At 46.4% G+C, this 18,953-nt stretch overlaps 1 protein-coding gene across 3 annotated transcripts in view; it reads right to left on the bottom strand.

The window, feature by feature from the left end:
* Positions 1-18,953, bottom strand: part of LOC142249725 (netrin-4-like) — a 99,939-nt gene that overhangs the window by 29,456 nt on the left and 51,530 nt on the right. For 2 of the 3 annotated variants that reach the window (XM_075321550.1, XM_075321548.1), the window contains exons 2-3: positions 13,058-13,581; positions 4,942-5,208 (exon numbers count right to left, since the gene is read on the bottom strand). In XM_075321550.1, coding sequence (XP_075177665.1) covers positions 4,942-5,208; positions 13,058-13,435 — 645 coding nt within the window. In that variant the 5' untranslated portion in view covers positions 13,436-13,581. Of the gene's footprint in view, positions 1-4,941; positions 5,209-13,057; positions 13,582-15,716; positions 15,804-18,953 lie in introns of those variants that run through there. The other variant, XM_075321549.1, reaches the window with a different exon arrangement.

Raw genomic sequence — 18,953 nt, 5'->3', positions numbered from 1 at the left:
CTCAACAACATTAAAGGGGGCTTTACACGTTACGACATCGCTAATGCGAAGTCGTTGGGGTCACGGAATTGGTGACGCACATCCGGCCGCATTAGCGATGCCGTTGTGTTGACACCTATGAGCGATTTTGCATCATCGCAAAAACGTGCAAAATCGCTCATCGGTGACATGGGGGTCCATTCTCAAATATCGTTACTGCAGCAGTAACGAAGTTGTTCCTCGTTCCTGCGGCAGCACACATCGCTCCGTGTGACACTGCAGGAACGAGGAAGCTCTCCTTACCTGCCTCCCGGCCGCTATGCGGAAGGAAGGAGGTGGGCGGGATGTTACGTCCCGCTCATCTCCGCCCCTCCCCTTCTATTGGGCGGCGGTTCAGTGACGTCGCTGTGACGTCGCTGTGACGCTAAACGAACCGCCCCCCCTTAGAAAGGAGGCGGTTCGCCGGTCACAGCGACGTCGCCGGGCAGGTAAGTACATGTGACGGGTATGGGCGATGTTGTGCGGCATGGGCAGCAATTTGCCCGTGTCGCACAACAGATGGGGGCGGGTACCCACGCTAGCGATATCGGTACCTGGGAAATACTGGGAGAATATAGTCTGGTCAGATGAGACTAAAATTGAACTCTTTGGAAGCCATAATACACACCATGCAAAACACCTCAAAAACACTAAAGGCCCCGTCACACACAGAGATAAATCTTTGGCAGATCTGTGGTTGCAGCGAAAACCTGGACATATTGTTCCATTTGTACACAGCCACAAACCTGGCACTGATTGTCCACAATTTCACTGCAACCACAGATCTGCCAAAGATTTATCTATGTGTGTGACAGGGCCTTAACAGTGAAGTGTGGAGGTGGGAACATCATGGTGTGGGGCTGTTTTTCAGCATACAGCACTGATAAACGTCATATAATTCAAGGAAAGAGGAGTGGACATATGTATGGAGATATTCTTGATAAAAATTTGCTGACATCTACCAGGATGAAAAAGATGAAAGAGGATGGACAATTCAGGAAGAGAATGATCCCAAACACACAGCCAGGGAAACTCTCAATTGGTTTCAGACAGAAAATAAAGCTTCTAGAATGGCCGAGTCGATCACCAGAGCTGAATCCAATAGAAAATGTATGGAAGGAACTAAAGCTCATAGTTCATAGAAGGAGCCCGGAACCTGCAGGATGTGAAGAGTGTTTGTGTGGAAGAATGGACCAAAATCCCACCTGAGCAATGTAGAATTCTAGTGTCTCTGTACAGGAGGCGTCTTGATGCGGTCATCACCAACAAAAGTTTTTGTATGAAGCATTAAATAAATTTCAGTAAGCGTGTTCAATACTTTTTCCCTGTGTGATTTCTCATTATTACACATCACTAATTTATGGACATCTATGGTTTGATTTCTTTGCATGTGTGGATTGGATGGGTTGTTACCGACATCTGGTGAGAAATTCATGTCAATTGCACCTTTATAAATATATTTACTTTGAAAATTGGTGACATGTTCAATACTTATTTTATCTGCTGTATATTTATATATTACCTCGCCTTCATGTATAGTTAGTGGGAGACTATTCCACACCCCACAAAGAGCCAGTGCCTCGCAGTTGGAGCTGTCAATGTCTGTGCATTAACATTTTGCTGAACCCGGGATTGCGGGGGCTATGGCTAGGGCTGGGTCACATCCCTGTTGGAGCGCTGCCAGTTGAGAGATATGCATGGGGTGGGGTGAGGGGTTAGTTGATCCGGCCACCCCTTCAATGTGGAGGTCAGGTTGTGCCAGCGTTCCCCCAGGGCCTCATGCGCACTGTGTGGGTTTCTGTTCGAGTAATGACACTGGATAGTTATCCCTGAGACACCACACAAGATTGGCACAAATGTGCTCCAGTCCCCTTGGAGCGATTTGATACACACCTAAGATTTTGAACACATCTTATTAACTTTTCAAATATTAAAATCAGCAAAAAAAGGGTTAGAGACAAAAATAAAGAGTATTTTTGATATTTTTGATTTTGCACAAAATTTATGGACTATCCGCATCATTTCCAAGACTATGCTGCAAAGAAAAAAGTCGACAAAAAAAGAAGTGATGTAAAAATAAATTGCAAGTGATGAATCTGATCTCTGATTGCTGCCAATTCTTTATAACATCTGAAGGATGAAAACCAGGCTTGACCTAAAACTTCAAGATGTTAAACTGCAAACAATCCTATATGTGCTGAATACTTGGCACACATTGTTCTCTTGCCCTGATGGTTTACTATAATACATCTGTGGCACCCCTGAGGCTTCGGTCGCCACAGGGTACTGCACCACACTTAAGGTGTGGTACTCATCCCGGGTATTGAGGAGGTCGGTGCCGGTTCCACATCCAAACATACCATAAATACACAGCAGGTTGCCCTCCCCACTGGGGACCGGGCTAGGGTCGGGTCTTAAGGTTGCCGCCAAACACTGGGGCTTCCACCCACTAGTGACAGGAACTCGGGGATGAGAGAAGCAGCCACTGAGGGAGAGGGAGGAGGAGACTGACACGAGGAGTCGTGCCCTAACACAGGTTGGGGAAAGAAGCTAGGGAGCTTACTGGTGGAAGCTGTGGGACACAGGAGTAAATTCGGTCGCTGAGGGGAGAGCTTAGTTGCTCCCTCGGGACCGGCGCAGTTCAGGGTACAGAGCCCTAGGGTGGCGTATATTTCAAGTTGCGCCACCAGAATCTGCCGCACAGGGGAATTTTATGTCCCTCTGGCCACCACAAGATCCCGGAGCATAGTAGCAACATAGAGCCCGGAGTCGTGATCACGGTCAGGCCTCAAGCGGACTCGCTCTCCCTGCAGATGGAACGGGAACTTTAACACCGAACAGGGGTCCCCAAGCACTTAAGGTCACGGTGATCCACACAGAAAGCGCAAGAAGGAGGGCCCACAATCTACAACACCGGCGGTGACCTTTGAATTATCCGGGATGGGCTGGGGCCCATACACGGCAGAGACCGGCACTACAAGGTTGACAACTGGACTGTGAGTAAAAGACCTTGAACCGCAACCACAGAGTCAGACCTTCATTGCCGGCGCCGGCGCCCAGCGCTCTGGTGCCTATAGTCATTAGCACCCCCATCATCCTTCCTGGGGCCTAGCTCTACCTGCGGGGAACTGAACCATCCCGACTGCGACACCATCCGCCCCAGAGAACACCACCTGCAGCGACGGCTAATCCCTGGCCGCACACCACAGGTGGCATCACGAGACAACAACTACCAACATCCCCAACCCCTTCATCCTCATTTCCCCACCATCATCCATCCCTTCGTGGACACCTCAGGGTCACAAAACCGGGTAGGGCCACCCGTGACATCCCCTGACCCTCAATGGCCCGGTGACGAGTATTCCCAAGGCCCCGTGTAGTGCTCCACATCAGTGCAGGTAAAATGTAAACTGAAGTCCTGAAGGTTTCAGAGAATCATATTACTGGGTCAGATGCACATTTTCTTATCTTATCCGCTAGTCTTAAGGTGCAGAACCCGTCCAATAATGGTGGGTACAGACCATAGTTACAAAGGTTTAAATTACCTACTTAAATTTATTTAAATTTATTTATTATTCTCTATGTACTGCTAAGTTTACCCCCAAAAGAAAGCAAACACACCCTAAAAGGATCGCACTTAATAGATGCCAAACAATTGCAAAGTAAATGGGCTCCCACATACAAATCTTTGTCGCTGTTGGGTCTCCCTGCATTCTACAGTGGTTGGCTCCCCCTGGTGATTGGAAGCAGTATTTATTATTATTATAATTATTATTATTATTTATTATTATAGCGCCATCAATTCCATGGCGCTTTACATGTGAAAGGGGTATACATAATAGGGACAAGTACAATAATCATAAACAGTACAAGACACAGACAGGTACAGGAGGAGAGAGGTCCCTGCCCGCGAAGGCTCACAGTCTACAAGGGATAGGTCAGGATACAGTAGGTGAGGGTAGAGCTGATTGTGCGGCGCTGTATCACTCTCGCGTAGTGATATTGGTACCCGATCAGTTTGTGAGAGCTGCAGTGCAATGCAGCTGAAACAATGAGGGACCCAACAGCTACGAAGATCTCTGTGTGAGAGCCCATCCGCCATCGGCACTTGCCAACTGCAATTGTTTGGGGTCTGGTGAGTGCGATTTTATTTATTTATGAGAGGAGAGCGGTGTCTGATTTCTTGTGGGGGTCTGCTTTCTATCGGGGATGTCTGATTTCTTTGATGAAGAGTCCTGTTGTATTCTTTAATGTTTTAGCTGCTTGGACACTTACTAATGGAACCACAACTAGGGCTTATTTTTGGAGTAGGGCTTATATTTTAAGCATACTCCAAAAAGCCAAAAAGATCCTACTAGGGTTTATTTTGTGGGTAGGTTTTATTTTCAGGGAAACTGGGTATATACAGCACTGTAAATCACTACTCAGTCTGATTTGTAACAATGTATCAGTACAGGCAAAACATTTAATCTTAGGGTTCTGACTACAGTAATTCACAAAATATTCTCTAAACTGGATACATTGTATTAAAGTAATAAAAAAGGGTAATTTTTCAGTGTCTGTATCTGAACATGAATAGAGTATTCCTGTCCCTGACTTACAGCAGGGGTCTTAAAAAAAAATAGGAAAACTGGATGGGCAAAAATAATTGAACGGTTTGCAACTTTTGATCATTCTAATCTTTCAGAATGTGAAAAAGAACAGTAAAGCCTGACCCCAAGAAAGAAAAGAGGTACACAGGTAGCGAGCAGATTAATGTGGAATAGTCATGCACTTCTATCTGCTGTTCCGATTCTGCAGAAAGCAAGATAACAATCCCTATGGGCAATGTAATGGCTGACAACAGTGGAAGCATATTGATTCGAATAAGATAACTATAAAACCTTACATTATATAGAGATGTGTACTCTGCCCTTTACTCACAGCAGCCTCTGCTCCCGGCACGCTCCCCGCCTGCTCACACTCCTCTGCATGTCCATTGCAGAAACAGCTTCCACGCACGATCAGATCATAAATGGCGTAGTAGGAGAATCTTTGGGGCTTCTCCTCTAATCCAGACACCGCCTGACATGGACAGTCCTGTCTCTTTAAGAGCAGGAGTCTCAGGTTAGTGATCTTCAGCAGGTCTTGTGCTTCAGGACTGTAGGGATCCTCAATCCTATTAGATGGATTTAAGGCTCGAAATATCACCTGGAGGGAGAAAGGGGTGCAAATAATACAAAGTTAGAATGTAATACACCGAAAAATGTATTAATACATCTTCATGACATGCCCCAGTTATATCCAGAGCTGCAATCCGAATTCTGCTTTTTTTTGTTGTTAGCCCTCAGAATGCCTGATCCAGAATCTCACAGCTGTTCAGTGTCTTTGCATGGCGTTCTTTGTTGTAACACATTGAGGGACAAGTCGTGTCTGTGGTGTATTACAGGAGCCAGATGAGGTTGCAGAATGCAGAACTTTGAATGCAGCAGTGACACTACAGGAGGTCATATATGTTCTGTAATTAACTACAGGAATCCAGCTCAGGGGAAACTTCTACCAATGAGGAAGAATTTTGAATGCAGCTCTGGATGTCAGTGACACTGCAGACGAAGGCGGTCATATATGTTCTGTAATGAACTATAGGAACCCAGCTCAGGGGAAACTTCTACCAATGTGGAAGAATTTTGAATGCAGCTCTGGATGTCAGTGACACTGCAGACGAAGGCGGTCATATATGTTCTGTAATGAACTATGGGAACCCAGCTCAGGGGAAACTTCTACCAATGTGGAAGAATTTTGAATGCAGCTCTGGATGTCAGTGACACTACAGGAGGTCATATATGTTCTGTAATGAACTATAGGAACCCAGCTCAGGGGAAACTTCTACCAATGGGGAAGAATTTTGTATGCAGCTCTGGAAGTCAGTGACACTACAGAAGAAAGCGGTCATATATGTTCTGTAATGAACTATAGGAACTCAGCTCAGGGGAAACTTCTACCAATGGGGAAGAATTTTGAATGCAGCTCTGGAAGTCAGTGACACTATAGAAGAAAGCGGTCATATATGTTCTGTAATGAACTATAGGAACTCAGCTCAGGGGAAACTTCTACCAATGGGGAAGAATTTTGAATGCAGCTCTGGATGTCAGTGACACTATAGAAGAAATCGGTCATATATGTTCTGTAATGAACTATAGGAACTCAGCTCAGGAGAAACTTCTACCAATGGGGAAGAATTTTGAATGCAGCTCTGGATGTCAGTGACACTGCAGACGAAGGCGGTCATATATGTTCTGTAATGAACTATAGGAACCCAGCTCAGGGGAAACTTCTACCAATGTGGAAGAATTTTGAATGCAGCTCTGGAAGTCAGTGACACTACAGAAGAAAGCGGTCATATATGTTCTGTAATGAACTATAGGAACTCAGCTCAGGAGAAACTTCTACCAATGGGGAAGAATTTTGAATGCAGCTCTGGATGTCAGTGACACTGCAGACGAAGGCGGTCATATATGTTCTGTAATGAACTATAGGAACCCAGCTCAGGGGAAACTTCTACCAATGTGGAAGAATTTTGAATGCAGCTCTGTATGTCAGTGACACTACAGGAGGTCATATATGTTCTGTAATTAACTATAGGAATCCAGCTTAGGGGAAGAATTTTGAATGCAGCTCTGGATGTGACTGCAGACATACTACAGATGAAGGCAGTGATATACATTGTGTATAAGGGATAATAAGAAGAATAATTGAGAGTTATTCATGGCAGCACATTGCACAGGACAGGCGCTCTGTTGTGACTGCACATGTAGCGTGATCTGCGTCACAGTATTCATGCCCGGTCAACTGTCATGAACATTTCTAATAACCTCCCTCATCCCCAGCAGTGAGAGTCCGATGTCCCAGCCCCCCACTGTTTAGGAGATGCTCACCCCGCTGTGCCACAGAAATGCTCTATTCTATTGCAGCAGTCGGGAAGAAATGGAATTCCAGCGCCGCTGACACAAATGCGTCTACCCCTCTGCTGACGGGCAGCGCCTGGGACCCCCGTTGTTTTGTTATGTGGCAAGGGGGGCAGACGGGCTTCTCTATGCAATTAACCCTTTGTTTAATGAGAAGCTCCTTTTTGGAGTCAATAAGCTAAAATTACTCAAATAGCATACCATTGAATATAATGCAAACATATTAAAACTAATAAACATAAATAATATTGGCACAAGCTATGAGCATCCTGTCTTTACATTCATACCATTCCTCAAAATAACAGGTCTGTATGAAGATATACCTACAATGGGTATACACTAATCTTATTTTTGTTATTTAAATTGACCCAAAAGTTAGTACTAATTAACTTTATAATAAATATTTATTACTGAAAGAACTTCATGTTACAGTTACACAACTCAAAATGGCCTACATAGACCGAGGTAACTAATACAAGTCAAGTGACCGCTACATGATAAGATTCTGTCTGCAGCCACCACTAGGGGGAGCTCATTGTATACAGAGATACATGATAAGATTCTGTCTGCAGCCACCACTAGGGGGAGCTCCCTGTATACAGAGATACATGATAATATTCTGTCTGCAGCCACCACTAGGGGGAGCTCCCTGTATACAGAGATACATGATAATATTCTGTCTGCAGCCACCACTAGGGGGAGCTCCCTGTATACAGAGATACATGATAATATTCTGTCTGCAGCCACCACTAGGGGGAGCTCCCTGTATACAGAGATACATGATAAGATTCTGTCTGCAGCCACCACTAGGAGGAGCTCCCTGTATACAGAGATACGTGATAAGATTCTGTCTGCAGCCACCACTAGGGGGGAGCTCCTTGTATACAGAGATACATGATAAGATTCTGTCTGCAGTCACCACTAGGGGGAGATCCCTGTATCCAGAGATACGTGATAAGATTCTGTCTGCAGCCATCACTAGGGGGAGCTCCTGTTATACCGAGATACAGGATAAGGTTCTGTCTGCAGCCACCACTAGGGCAACTCCTTGTATACAGAAATAGATGATACGATTCTGTCTGTAGTCACCACTAGGGGGAGCTCCCTGTATACAGAGATACAGGATAAGATTCTGTCTTCAGTCTCCACTAGGGGGAGCTCCCTGTATACAGAGATACATAATAAGACTGTCCGAAGCCCGCACTAGGGGGAGCTCCGTGTATACAGAAATACATAAGATTCTCTCTGCAGCCACCACTAGGGGGAGCTCCCTGCATACTGGGATACAGGGATACAGGATAAGATTATGTCTAAAGTCACTACTAGGGGGATCTCCCTCTATATAGAGATACAGGATAAGATTCTGTCTGCAGCTATCACTAGGGGGAGCTCCCTGTATACAGAGATACATGATAAGATTCTGTCTGCAGCCACCACTAGGGGGAGCTCCCTATATACAGAGATACATGATAATATTCTGTCTGCAGCCACCACTAGGGGGAGCTCCCTGTATACAGAGATACATGATAAGATTCTGTCTGCAGCCACCACTAGGGGGAGCTCCCTGTATACAGAGATACATGATAAGATTCTGTCTGCAGCCACCACTAGGGGGAGCTCCCTGTATACAGGTATTAGCCACTATTTGGACAACACCATGTGAAATAATAGTGTAAAACAAAAATAACAGATACTCACCTCCCATGCCAGCACCATTCCAGTGATGTCAGCAATGGGTCTACCAGGGCTTGCATGATACTGTTATGCAAAAAGACCACTGCAATCAAACTGCATTTGATGGGTTGCTGTGCTCATACTTTCTTTGGCTGAACCCTGGACTTCCGAAAAAAAGCGCAAGAACTGCAGCCCATCAGCAACCAGAGATAGACTGCAGTTCTCACATGGTATAACAATGTAACACAAGTCCTAGGAGATCCGCTGCTGACATCGCTGGCATGCTGCTGGTGTGGGAGGCATCTGTTATTTTTCTTTTACATCGGGTCATATAGTATTTAAAGCACCAATCCAGCATTTTTTTCTTTATTTCACCACTGAAGTGGTGCTTTAGATCTACATCCCTTGCTCCCAGTCTTATATACACAGGCTGGTATCTTCACCTTTTTTTTGGCGTCCCTCTGGTCCCACGGCGCCATCTTGTGACAGCAACTTCTGACGTGCTGGAAGTCAGTAGTTACATCACAAGATCTCATTGCAAGTCTATGAGAGCCATAACAAGGCCAGAACGAGGCTCTCAAAGACTTACATTGAAGAGTGACCACCCTCGCCCTCCATGAAACACTCCAGCAGGTCACAAATCACCAGAGACTAACCGGAGCAACGCTGATAATAAATGTAGAGATGCCAGAGGGCGAGTATAAGACGGGGTGGGGGGTGGGGGCAGCAGATTTAGATTTAAAGCACCCCAGCAGCAGTGAAATATAAAAAAAAAATGTAGAAGGGATAATTTTAGGGCGGCTTTGCACGTTGCAACATCGCACGTGCGATGTCGGTGGGGTCAAATCGAAAGTGACGCACATCCGGTGTCACTTTCGACATCGTTGTGTGTAAATCCTAGATGATACGATTAACGAGCACAAAAGCGTCGTTATCGTATCATCGGTGTAGGCTCCAACTTTTTCATAATTACGCTGCCGCGACAGGTACGATGCTGTATCTCGTTCCTGCGGCAGCACACATCGCTGTGTATGAAGCCGCAGGAGCGAGGAACATCTCCTTACCTGCCGCCGGCGGCTATACGGAAGGAAGGAGGTGGGCGGGATGTTTACAGCCTGCTCATCTTTGCCCCTCTGCCGCTATTGGCCGCCTGCCAAGTGACGTCGCTATGCCGCCGCACGACCCGCCCCCTTAGGAAGGAGGCGGGTCGCCGGCCAGAGCGACGGTCGCAGGGCAGATGAGTGCATGTGAAGCTGGCGTAGCGATAATTTTCGCTACGCCAGCTATCACAAGATATCGTACCTGCGACGGGGTCGGGGACTATCGCTTGCGACATCGCAGCATCGGCTTGCGATGTCGCAACGTGCAAAGCCCGCCTAAGAATGGGTTAACCGAGTTGGTGACAGATCAGCTCCCTCTTGTGGTGATTGCAGGTAGCAAAAGTCTATCCTGTAGGTTTTTTTATTATGCTGAAGGAGATAAGGCACTCTGATCACTAGGAGGATATATTTTAAAATTTCTCAGGACAGAAAATGAATGATCCTTAAAAGTATTTATAAATCAAAATGACTCTTTGCTCCTCCATCATCCCTGGAAACTGTGGAGGCAAAACTGATCTCATCACAGACTCAAGAGATTTGGCCGCTGTATGAGATGAAACAAAGCAGAATAATCTCATGAATGAAGTCAGACAAGTGAGCGCCTCATACACCAGTAATGAATATGTCTGCCTGCGGGATCCAGCAATGTAGATATGGGGGTAACAAACTGTGCAAGGAAAAGTCACTGCCTTGTACCCCATGTGTCATTATCCTGTACCCCAAGTGTCAGTGTCATTATACAGTACCCCGAGTGTCAGCATCATTATCCTGTACCCCGAGTGTCAGCTTCATTGTCCTGTACCCCGAGTATCAGTGTCATTATCCTGTACCCCGAGTATCAGTGTCATTATCCTGTACCCCGAGTGTCAGCATCATTATCCTGTACCCCGAGTGTCAGTGTCATTATCCTGTACCCCGAGTGTCAGCTTCATTGTCCTGTACCCAGAGTGTCAGTGTCATTATCCTGTACCCCGAGTGTCAGCGTCATTATCCTGTACCCCGAGTGTCAGCATCATTATCCTGTACCCCGAGTGTCCGCGTCATTATCCTGTACCCCAAGTGTCAGTGTCATTATACAGTACCCCGAGTGTCGGCGTCATTATCCTGTACCCCGAGTGTCGGTGTCATTATCCTGTACCCCGAGTGTCGGCGTCATTATCCTGTACCCCGAGTGTCAGTGTCATTATCCTGTACCCCGAGTGTCAGTGTCATTATCCTGTACCCCGAGTGTCAGTGTCATTATCCTGTACCCCAAGTGTCAGCATCATTATCCTGTACCCCAAGTGTCAGTTGCATTATACAGTACCCCGAGTGTCAGTGTCATTATCCTGTACCCCGAGTGTCAGTGTCATTATCCTGTACCCCGAGTGTCAGTGTCATTATCCTGTACCCCGAGTGTCAGTGTCATTATCCTGTACCCCGAGTGTCAGTGTCATTATCCTGTACCCCGAGTGTCAGTGTCATTATCCTGTACCCCCAGTGTCAGTGTCATTATCCTGTACCCCGAGTGTCCGCGTCATTATCCTGTACCCCGAGTGTCAGTGTCATTATACAGTACCCCGAGTGTCAGTGTCATTATCCTGTACCCAGAGTGTCAGCTTCATTGTCCTGTACCCCGAGTGTCAGCTTCATTGTCCTGTACCCCGAGTGTCAGTGTCATTATCCTGTACCCCGAGTGTCCGCGTCATTATCCTGTACCCCGAGTGTCAGTGTCATTATCCTGTACCCCGAGTGTCAGTGTCATTATCCTGTACCCCGAGTGTCAGTGTCATTATCCTGTACCCAGAGTGTCAGCTTCATTGTCCTGTACCCCGAGTGTCAGTGTCATTATCCTGTACCCCGAGTGTCAGTGTCATTATCCTGTACCCCGAGTGTCAGTGTCATTATCCTGTACCCCGAGTGTCAGTGTCATTATCCTGTACCCAGAGTGTCAGCTTCATTGTCCTGTACCCCGAGTGTCAGTGTCATTATACAGTACCCCGAGTGTCAGTGTCATCATCCTGTACCCCGAGTGTCGGCGTCATTATCCTGTATCCCGAGTGTCGGCGTCATTATCCTGTACCCCGAGTGTCGGCATCATTATCCTGTACCCCAAATGTCAGCATCATTATCCTGTACCCCGAGTGTCAGCGTCATCATCCTGTACCCCAAATGTGAGCGTCATTATCCTATACCCGAATATCAGTGTCATTATCCTGCACCTCAAGTGTCAGCATCATCATTCTTGCACCCCGAGTGTCAACGTCATTATCCTGCACCCCGAATGTCAGCATCATTATCCTGTACCCAGAGTATCAGCGTCATTATCCTGTACCCCAAATGTCAGCATTAATATCCTGTACCCCGAGTGTCAGAGTCATTATCCTGTATCCCGAGTATCAGTGACATTATCCTGTACCCTTAGTATCAGTGTCATAATCCTGTACCCCGAGTGTCAGCGTCATTATCCTGTACCCCGAGTGTCAGCATCATTATCCTGTACCCCGAGTGTCAGCATCATTATCCTGTACCCCGAGTGTCGGCATCATTATCCTGTACCCCAAATGTCAGCGTCATTATCCTGTACCCCGAATGTCAGCGTCATTATCCTGTACCCCAAATGTCAGTGTCATTATCCTGTACCCCGAGTGTCAGCGTCATCATCCTGTACCCCGAATGTGAGCGTCATTATCCTGTACCCGAATGTCAGTGTCATTATCCTGCACCTCAAGTGTCAGCATCATCATTCTTGCACCCCGAGTGTCAACGTCATTATCCTGCACCCCAAATGTCAGCATCATTATCCTGTACCCCAAAATGTCAGCATCATTATCCTGTACCCCAAAATGTCAGCATCATTATCCTGTACCCCGAGTGTCAGCGTCATTATCCTGTACCCCGAGTCTTAGCGTCATTATCCTGTACCCCGAGTGTCAGCATCATTTTCATGTACCCCGAGTATCAGCGTCATTATCCTTTACCCCAAATGTCAGAGTCATTATCCTGAACCCCGAGTGTCAGTGTCATTATCCTGTACCCCGAGTATCAGCGCCATCATCCTGAACCCCAAGGGTCTATGACATTATCCTGTACCCCAAGGCTCAGCATCTCTATCCTGTACCCTGGGTGTCAGCATCATCATCTTATACCCCAAGTGTCATCATCCTGTACCCCGAATGTTAGCATCATTATCCTGTACCCCAAGTATCAGAATTCTGTACTCCAGATTTCGTTATCCTGTACCCCAAGTGTCAGTGATGTGAGGTTGACAATATAATAAAATGTGAAACGATAAATGATCTATGTTGCTTTGCACTTTTCAGACTTTGGGACATTGCTCACCTCTCCTCTTGTGCAGGGCCAGGCATCTGAGTACCGCGAGGTGCACAGTGACCCCTCCTCATCCAGGTCATCCTGGAGGCCAAAAGTCGTTGTACAGTTAATAGCAAAATACTTGTAAGGTCTCCAAGTTTTCCCATGGTCAAAAGACCGCTCCAGAACCATTGCTGCGGGCCGTGGGGACCTGAAGACCATGATGACGTGCGTCAAGTAAAACTCAGTCTCAAAGTCCAACCTGATCTCCTCCTTGAGGATGCCCTGCGCCGACTGCCACCAGGTGCCCGGGCTGGAGAAGACATCGTCTGTCATGTGCGAGGGAAGGTGCGAGTTCTCCGGCTGATTGAGGCTACATTTCATGCACTGGCTTTGGCTGCAGGACATGGCTTTCTGCTGGTACCGGACCTCAGGGTAGAAGCAATACAGTTCACTGACATTCTGGCCGCAGGTGGTAAGGGTGACCGGTGTCCGGCCGATAGCAAGGTTCCCAACTGGGGGGTTGCAGGAGTGTCCATCACACCGGAGAAGGTCTAAAGAGAACAGAAAGACAGTGAAGACTGTATGTTTCCTTAACTTTTTCTTCCATCTCTCTCTATTTCAACATCTCAACTTGCTGTTAATAAAGAGGTACTTTTTTTTGGGGGGGGGGGGTCTTCTGTTACTATCAGTGGGATACCTAGGTTGGATACAAGTATAATAAAACCCCAACTCTGATAAGTATTTGGCGTATATACAGATTGGGTCAGAAATATTTGGACAGTGACACACGTTTTGGCATTTCAGCTGTTTACCAAATATATTCCAGATCCAGTTATACATTATAATCAATTTCGGTTTAAAGTGCAGACACTCAGCTTTAGTATGATGGTATTCACATCCTGATTGGAGGAAGGATTTAGAAATTACAGCCTTTTAATATGTAGCTGTCTCTTTATCAAGGGACAAAAAGTAATTGAACAATTATCTAGAAAACTCTTTAATGGTCTGCATGGGCTATTCCTTCATTAATCCATCCTCAATTAAACAGGTAAAAGGTTTTGAGCTGATTCCAGGTGTGGTATTTGCATGTACATGCTGTTGCTTTGAATCCACAACGTGAGGTCAATGGAGCTCTCAATGGAAGAGTAACAGATCATCACTAGAATGAAAAAAAGACGAAATCCATCAGAGAAAGAGCAGAAATGTTAGGGGCGGCCAAATCAACAGTTTGGGATATTTTGCAAAAAAGCTTGGAAACTCAAAAAGGCCTGGACATCCACAGAAGATAATAGTGGTGGATGATCACAGAAGTGAAGAAAAACCCCTTCACAACATCCACCCAAGTGAAGAACACTCTCTAGGCAGTCGGGGTTTCAGTATCTACATCTACCATAAAGAGAAGACTTCATAAGAGCAAATACAGAGGGGTCACCACAAGGTGCAAACCAGTAATCCGCCTTAAATATAGAAAGGCAAGAATAGACTTTATAAAACTAAAAAAATAAAACAAACATCTAAAGAAGCCGCGCAGTTCTGGAAAAGCAGCAGAGGACAGATGAGACTAAGAACAATCTGCACCAGAATTATGGGAAGAAGAAAGTCTGGAGAAGGCTTGGAACGAGTCCTGATTCAGAGAACAGCATGTCTTCTGTAACACATGGTGGAGGCAGTGTGATGGCCGGGCATGCAGGACTCCCAATGTCCCTGGGGAACTAGTGGTTATTGATGATGTGACTGAAGACAGAAGCAGCCGGATGAATTCTGAAGTGCACAGGGCAAGACTTTCTGCTCAGATTCAACCAAATGCGGCAATGATTGGATGGCGCTTCACAGGACAGATGTACAATGACCCAAAACATCCTGCAACACAAAAGAAGGGGAATATTCTGCAATGGCCGAGTCCTCACCAGATCTCAACTCTATCGAGCTGCATTTCACATGATTAAGACAAAACCTAAGGGTGAAAGACCCAAAAACAAGCAATAACTGAACTCACTGCCGTAAATGCCAGCAAAGCATCGCAAAGAAAGAAACTCTGTGTTTGATGATGTCCTTGGCTTCCAGACTTCTGCATCATCATCCTGTACCCAGAGTGTCTGCATCACTAGTCTGTACCCTGAGTGTCAGCGTCATCATCCTTTAATTAAATCTGAAAGTCTCCACTTCAATTACATCTCAGTTGTTTCAGTTTAAATAAGAAATAGTGGCCTGCAGAGCTGAAATCACAAAGATTCAATCACTATCCAAATATTTCTGGACCTAACTGCATGTTTATGAGATTATTTCCTATACCCCAGCCTTAAGAAAACATTTTTCTATCATAAAAAAAATTGCAAAATTGGACATAAGGGGTAATTTGTGCAAAAAGAATATTGCACTTTTTTGTGCTGTGCTTAACACTTTTCTTAAAAAATGAGTGGAATTTAGCAGTAGGGACCATATCCAACCCTCAATCACCATTTGACAATGATAAACAGGAGAAAACTGATGTATATCGAAGCTGAAATTAACATTGGCTCAAAGCAGGTATGGATTTCATTATCTGGAATATGGACATTCCGAGGATGTGCAAAATATATTAAGGAGGTCCGTAATATGTATGTAATAATACATTTGGCACGTCTTCAGAATTTGTTTCAGATTGGCAGGAGAAAGCCTAGACTTGAAAAATTGATCATTTCCTTACACCACTTTGGTGGTTTCTGCCAGAACCGGAAGTGATGATGCGCCAAATTTTTTCAAACCTTTCATTAAAAGGAGATGTACGTAATATCATGAATCAGCACAAGTGGCCACACAAGGGACTGTATGATATAGAGTGATACAAGGGTGGATATATCACTGGTGCAGCCTGTAGGGGCTGAAGGATTGGGTGGCCATTTCTACCCCCAAAGCAGGTGGAACTGTGCATTTTGATGAGCTCTCAGGCTGCAAAGGGCCCATACCGACCAAACTTCCAGCGTCTCCCATTCTCACACTACTTCCTCATCTCGCCCCCTATCTGTTGGTGTCCCCCAAGGTTCAGTTCTTGGACCCCTGCTGTTCTCCATCTACACCTTTGGCCTGGGACAGCTCATAGAGTCCCACGGCTTTCAGTATCATCTCTACGCTGATGATACGCAGATCTACCTCTCTGGACCTGACATTACCTCTCTACTAACCAAAATCCCACAATGTCTGTCTGCTATCTCATCCTTCTCTACGCGATTCCTAAAGCTTAACATGGACAAAACAGAATTCATTGTCTTTCCTCCTCCTCACTCAACTCCTCCAACAAGCCTTTCCATCAAACTTGATGGTTGCTCACTCTCCCCAGTCTCACAAGCTCGTTGCCTTGGAGTAACCCTCGACTCTGATCTATCCTTCAAGCCACACATCCAAGCCCTCTTCACCTCATGCAGACTACAACTCAAAATATTTCCCGGATCCGTGCTTTTCTTAACCAAGAATCATCAAAAACATTAGTGCATGCCCTCATCATCTCCCGCCTCGACTACTGCAACCTCCCACTCTCTGGCCTCCCTTCTAAGGCGGGCTTTGCACGTTGCGACATCGCAAGCCGATGCTGCGATGTCGCACGTTATAGTCCCCGCCCCCGTCGCAGGTACAATATTGTGTGATAGCTGGCGTAGCGAAAATTATCGCTACGCCAGCTTCACATGCACTCACCTGCCCTGCGACCGTGGCTCTGGCCGGCGACCCGCCTCCTTCCTAAGGGGGCGGGTCGTGCGGCGTCATAGCGACGTCACACGGCAGGCGGCCAATAGCGGCGTTGGGGCGGAGATGAGCAGGATGTAAACATCCCGCCCACCTCCGTCCTTCCGCATAGCCGCCGGCGGCAGGTAAGGAGATGTTCCTCGCTCCTGCGGCTTCATACACAGCAATGTGTGCTGCCGTAGGAACGAGGAACAACATCGTACCTGTCGCGGCACCGGCATTATGAAAATGTCGGTGAATGCAACGATGATACGATAACGACGTTTTTGCGCTCGTTCATCGTATCATCTAGCATTTACACAGTACGATGTCGAAAGTAACGCCGGATGTGCGTCACTTTCGATTTGACCCCACCGACATCGCACATGCGATGTCGCAACGTGCAAAGCCGCCCTAACACTCTTGCACCCATCCAATCTATCCTGAACTCTGCGGCCCGCTTAATCCACCTCTCCCCTCGCTATTTCCCAGCCTCGCCACTCTGCCAATCCCTTCATATGGCTTCCCATCGCCCAACGACTCCAGTTCAAAACATTAACCATGACATACAAAGCCGTCCACAACCTGTCTCCTTCCTACATCCGTGACCTAGTCTCCCGGTACCTACCTGCATGCAACCTCAGATCCTCACAAGATCTCCTTCTCTACTCCTCGCTTATCTCCTCTTCCCACAATCGCATACAAGATTTCTCCCGTGCCTCCCCCTTACTTGCTCTACCCCAGCACATCAAACTCTCCCCTACCGTGGAAAGCTTCAAGAGGAACCTGAAGACCCACCTCTTCCAAGCCTACAACCTGCAATAACCCTCAGTCCAGTACACCACTGTGCAATCAGCTCTGTCCTCACCTATTGTACCCTCACCCATTCCCTGTAGACTGTGAGCCCTCGCGGGCAGGGTCCGCTCTCCTCCTATACCAGCCTGTTTTGTATTGTTAATGATTGTTCTACGTATACCCTCTTTCACTCGCCATGGAATAAATGGCGCTTCAATAATAAATAATAATAATATATTGTTCTTGCACAGGGACCCTTTTCTCTCTGTGTCCGCCAGTGGGGTAATGTATTCTCTGTAACGCACAGGCCTTGCAATCTGCTCAAAAAATTAAATACTAATTATGATCATGGAGTTTGGCCATAGCTAGGGGCATTTTCCTGTCCGCCTGGCACACAGACGGAGAAGCGACCTCAGTTACCACCTTCAATAATTCATAAACTGCTGATGATGGGGAAGCGGCCTTATCTCTCTTTGGGAGCTGCTGTTGCATACACTGATTCCCTGACTGCAGCCGCTGAACCGGATCCATTCTCCAATAATCAGCCAGCATCCTGTCTCATAAGCCAGGGAGCCCGCTGCTGCATTAACCACATCTTACCCAACTGCTGGCATCACAGCACATAACCGCGGGAGAGATACATATTGATGAAGAGTACGCACTATGGATACAAAGTGATAATCAACTATGATACAAGACTGCCCATTAAAGTATATGCAGCTTTCCAAAATGTATTTTGGCACCTAAACTAATAATAGACTCCATACAGAATGTTTTATTAGACGGGGGGCGGACATATCATTGGTGCAGCCTGTGGCCCCAGAGGTACGGGAGCCCATTTCCGACTCCAAAGCAGGTGGGATGGTACAATATGATGAGCTATTGGACTGCAAAAGGGCCCACTTACTATTCTTGCACAGGGACCCGTTTCCGTCTGTGTCCACCAGTGGGTAAGGCCTGTTTCACACGTCAGTGATTCTGGTACGTACAGTTAGGTCCAGAAATATTTGGTCAGTGACACAAGTTTTGTTATTTTAGCTGTTTACAAAAACATGTTCAGAAATATAATTATATATATAATATGGGCTGAAAGTGCACACTCCCAGCTGCAATATGAGAGTTTTCACATCCAAATCGGAGAAAGGGTTTAGGAATCATAGCTCTGTAATGTATAGCCTCCTCTTTTTCAAGGGACCAAAAGTAATTGGACAAGGGACTCTAAGGGCTGCAATTAACTCTGAAGGCGTCTCCCTCGTTAACCTGTAATCAATGAAGTAGTTAAAAGGTCTGGGGTTGATTACAGGTGTGTGGTTTTGCATTTGGAAGCTGTTGCTGTGACCAGACAACATGCGGTCTAAGGAACTCTCAATTGAGGTGAAGCAGGACATCCTGAGGCTGAAAAAAAAGAAAAAAACCATCAGAGAGATAGCAG

Source organism: Anomaloglossus baeobatrachus, chromosome 8 (assembly GCF_048569485.1).
Source record: "Anomaloglossus baeobatrachus isolate aAnoBae1 chromosome 8, aAnoBae1.hap1, whole genome shotgun sequence".
NCBI classification, from domain to species: Eukaryota; Metazoa; Chordata; class Amphibia; order Anura; family Aromobatidae; genus Anomaloglossus; species Anomaloglossus baeobatrachus.
Note: the sequence above shows the minus strand (reverse complement) of the source record. Positions and strands in the feature narration are given on the sequence as shown.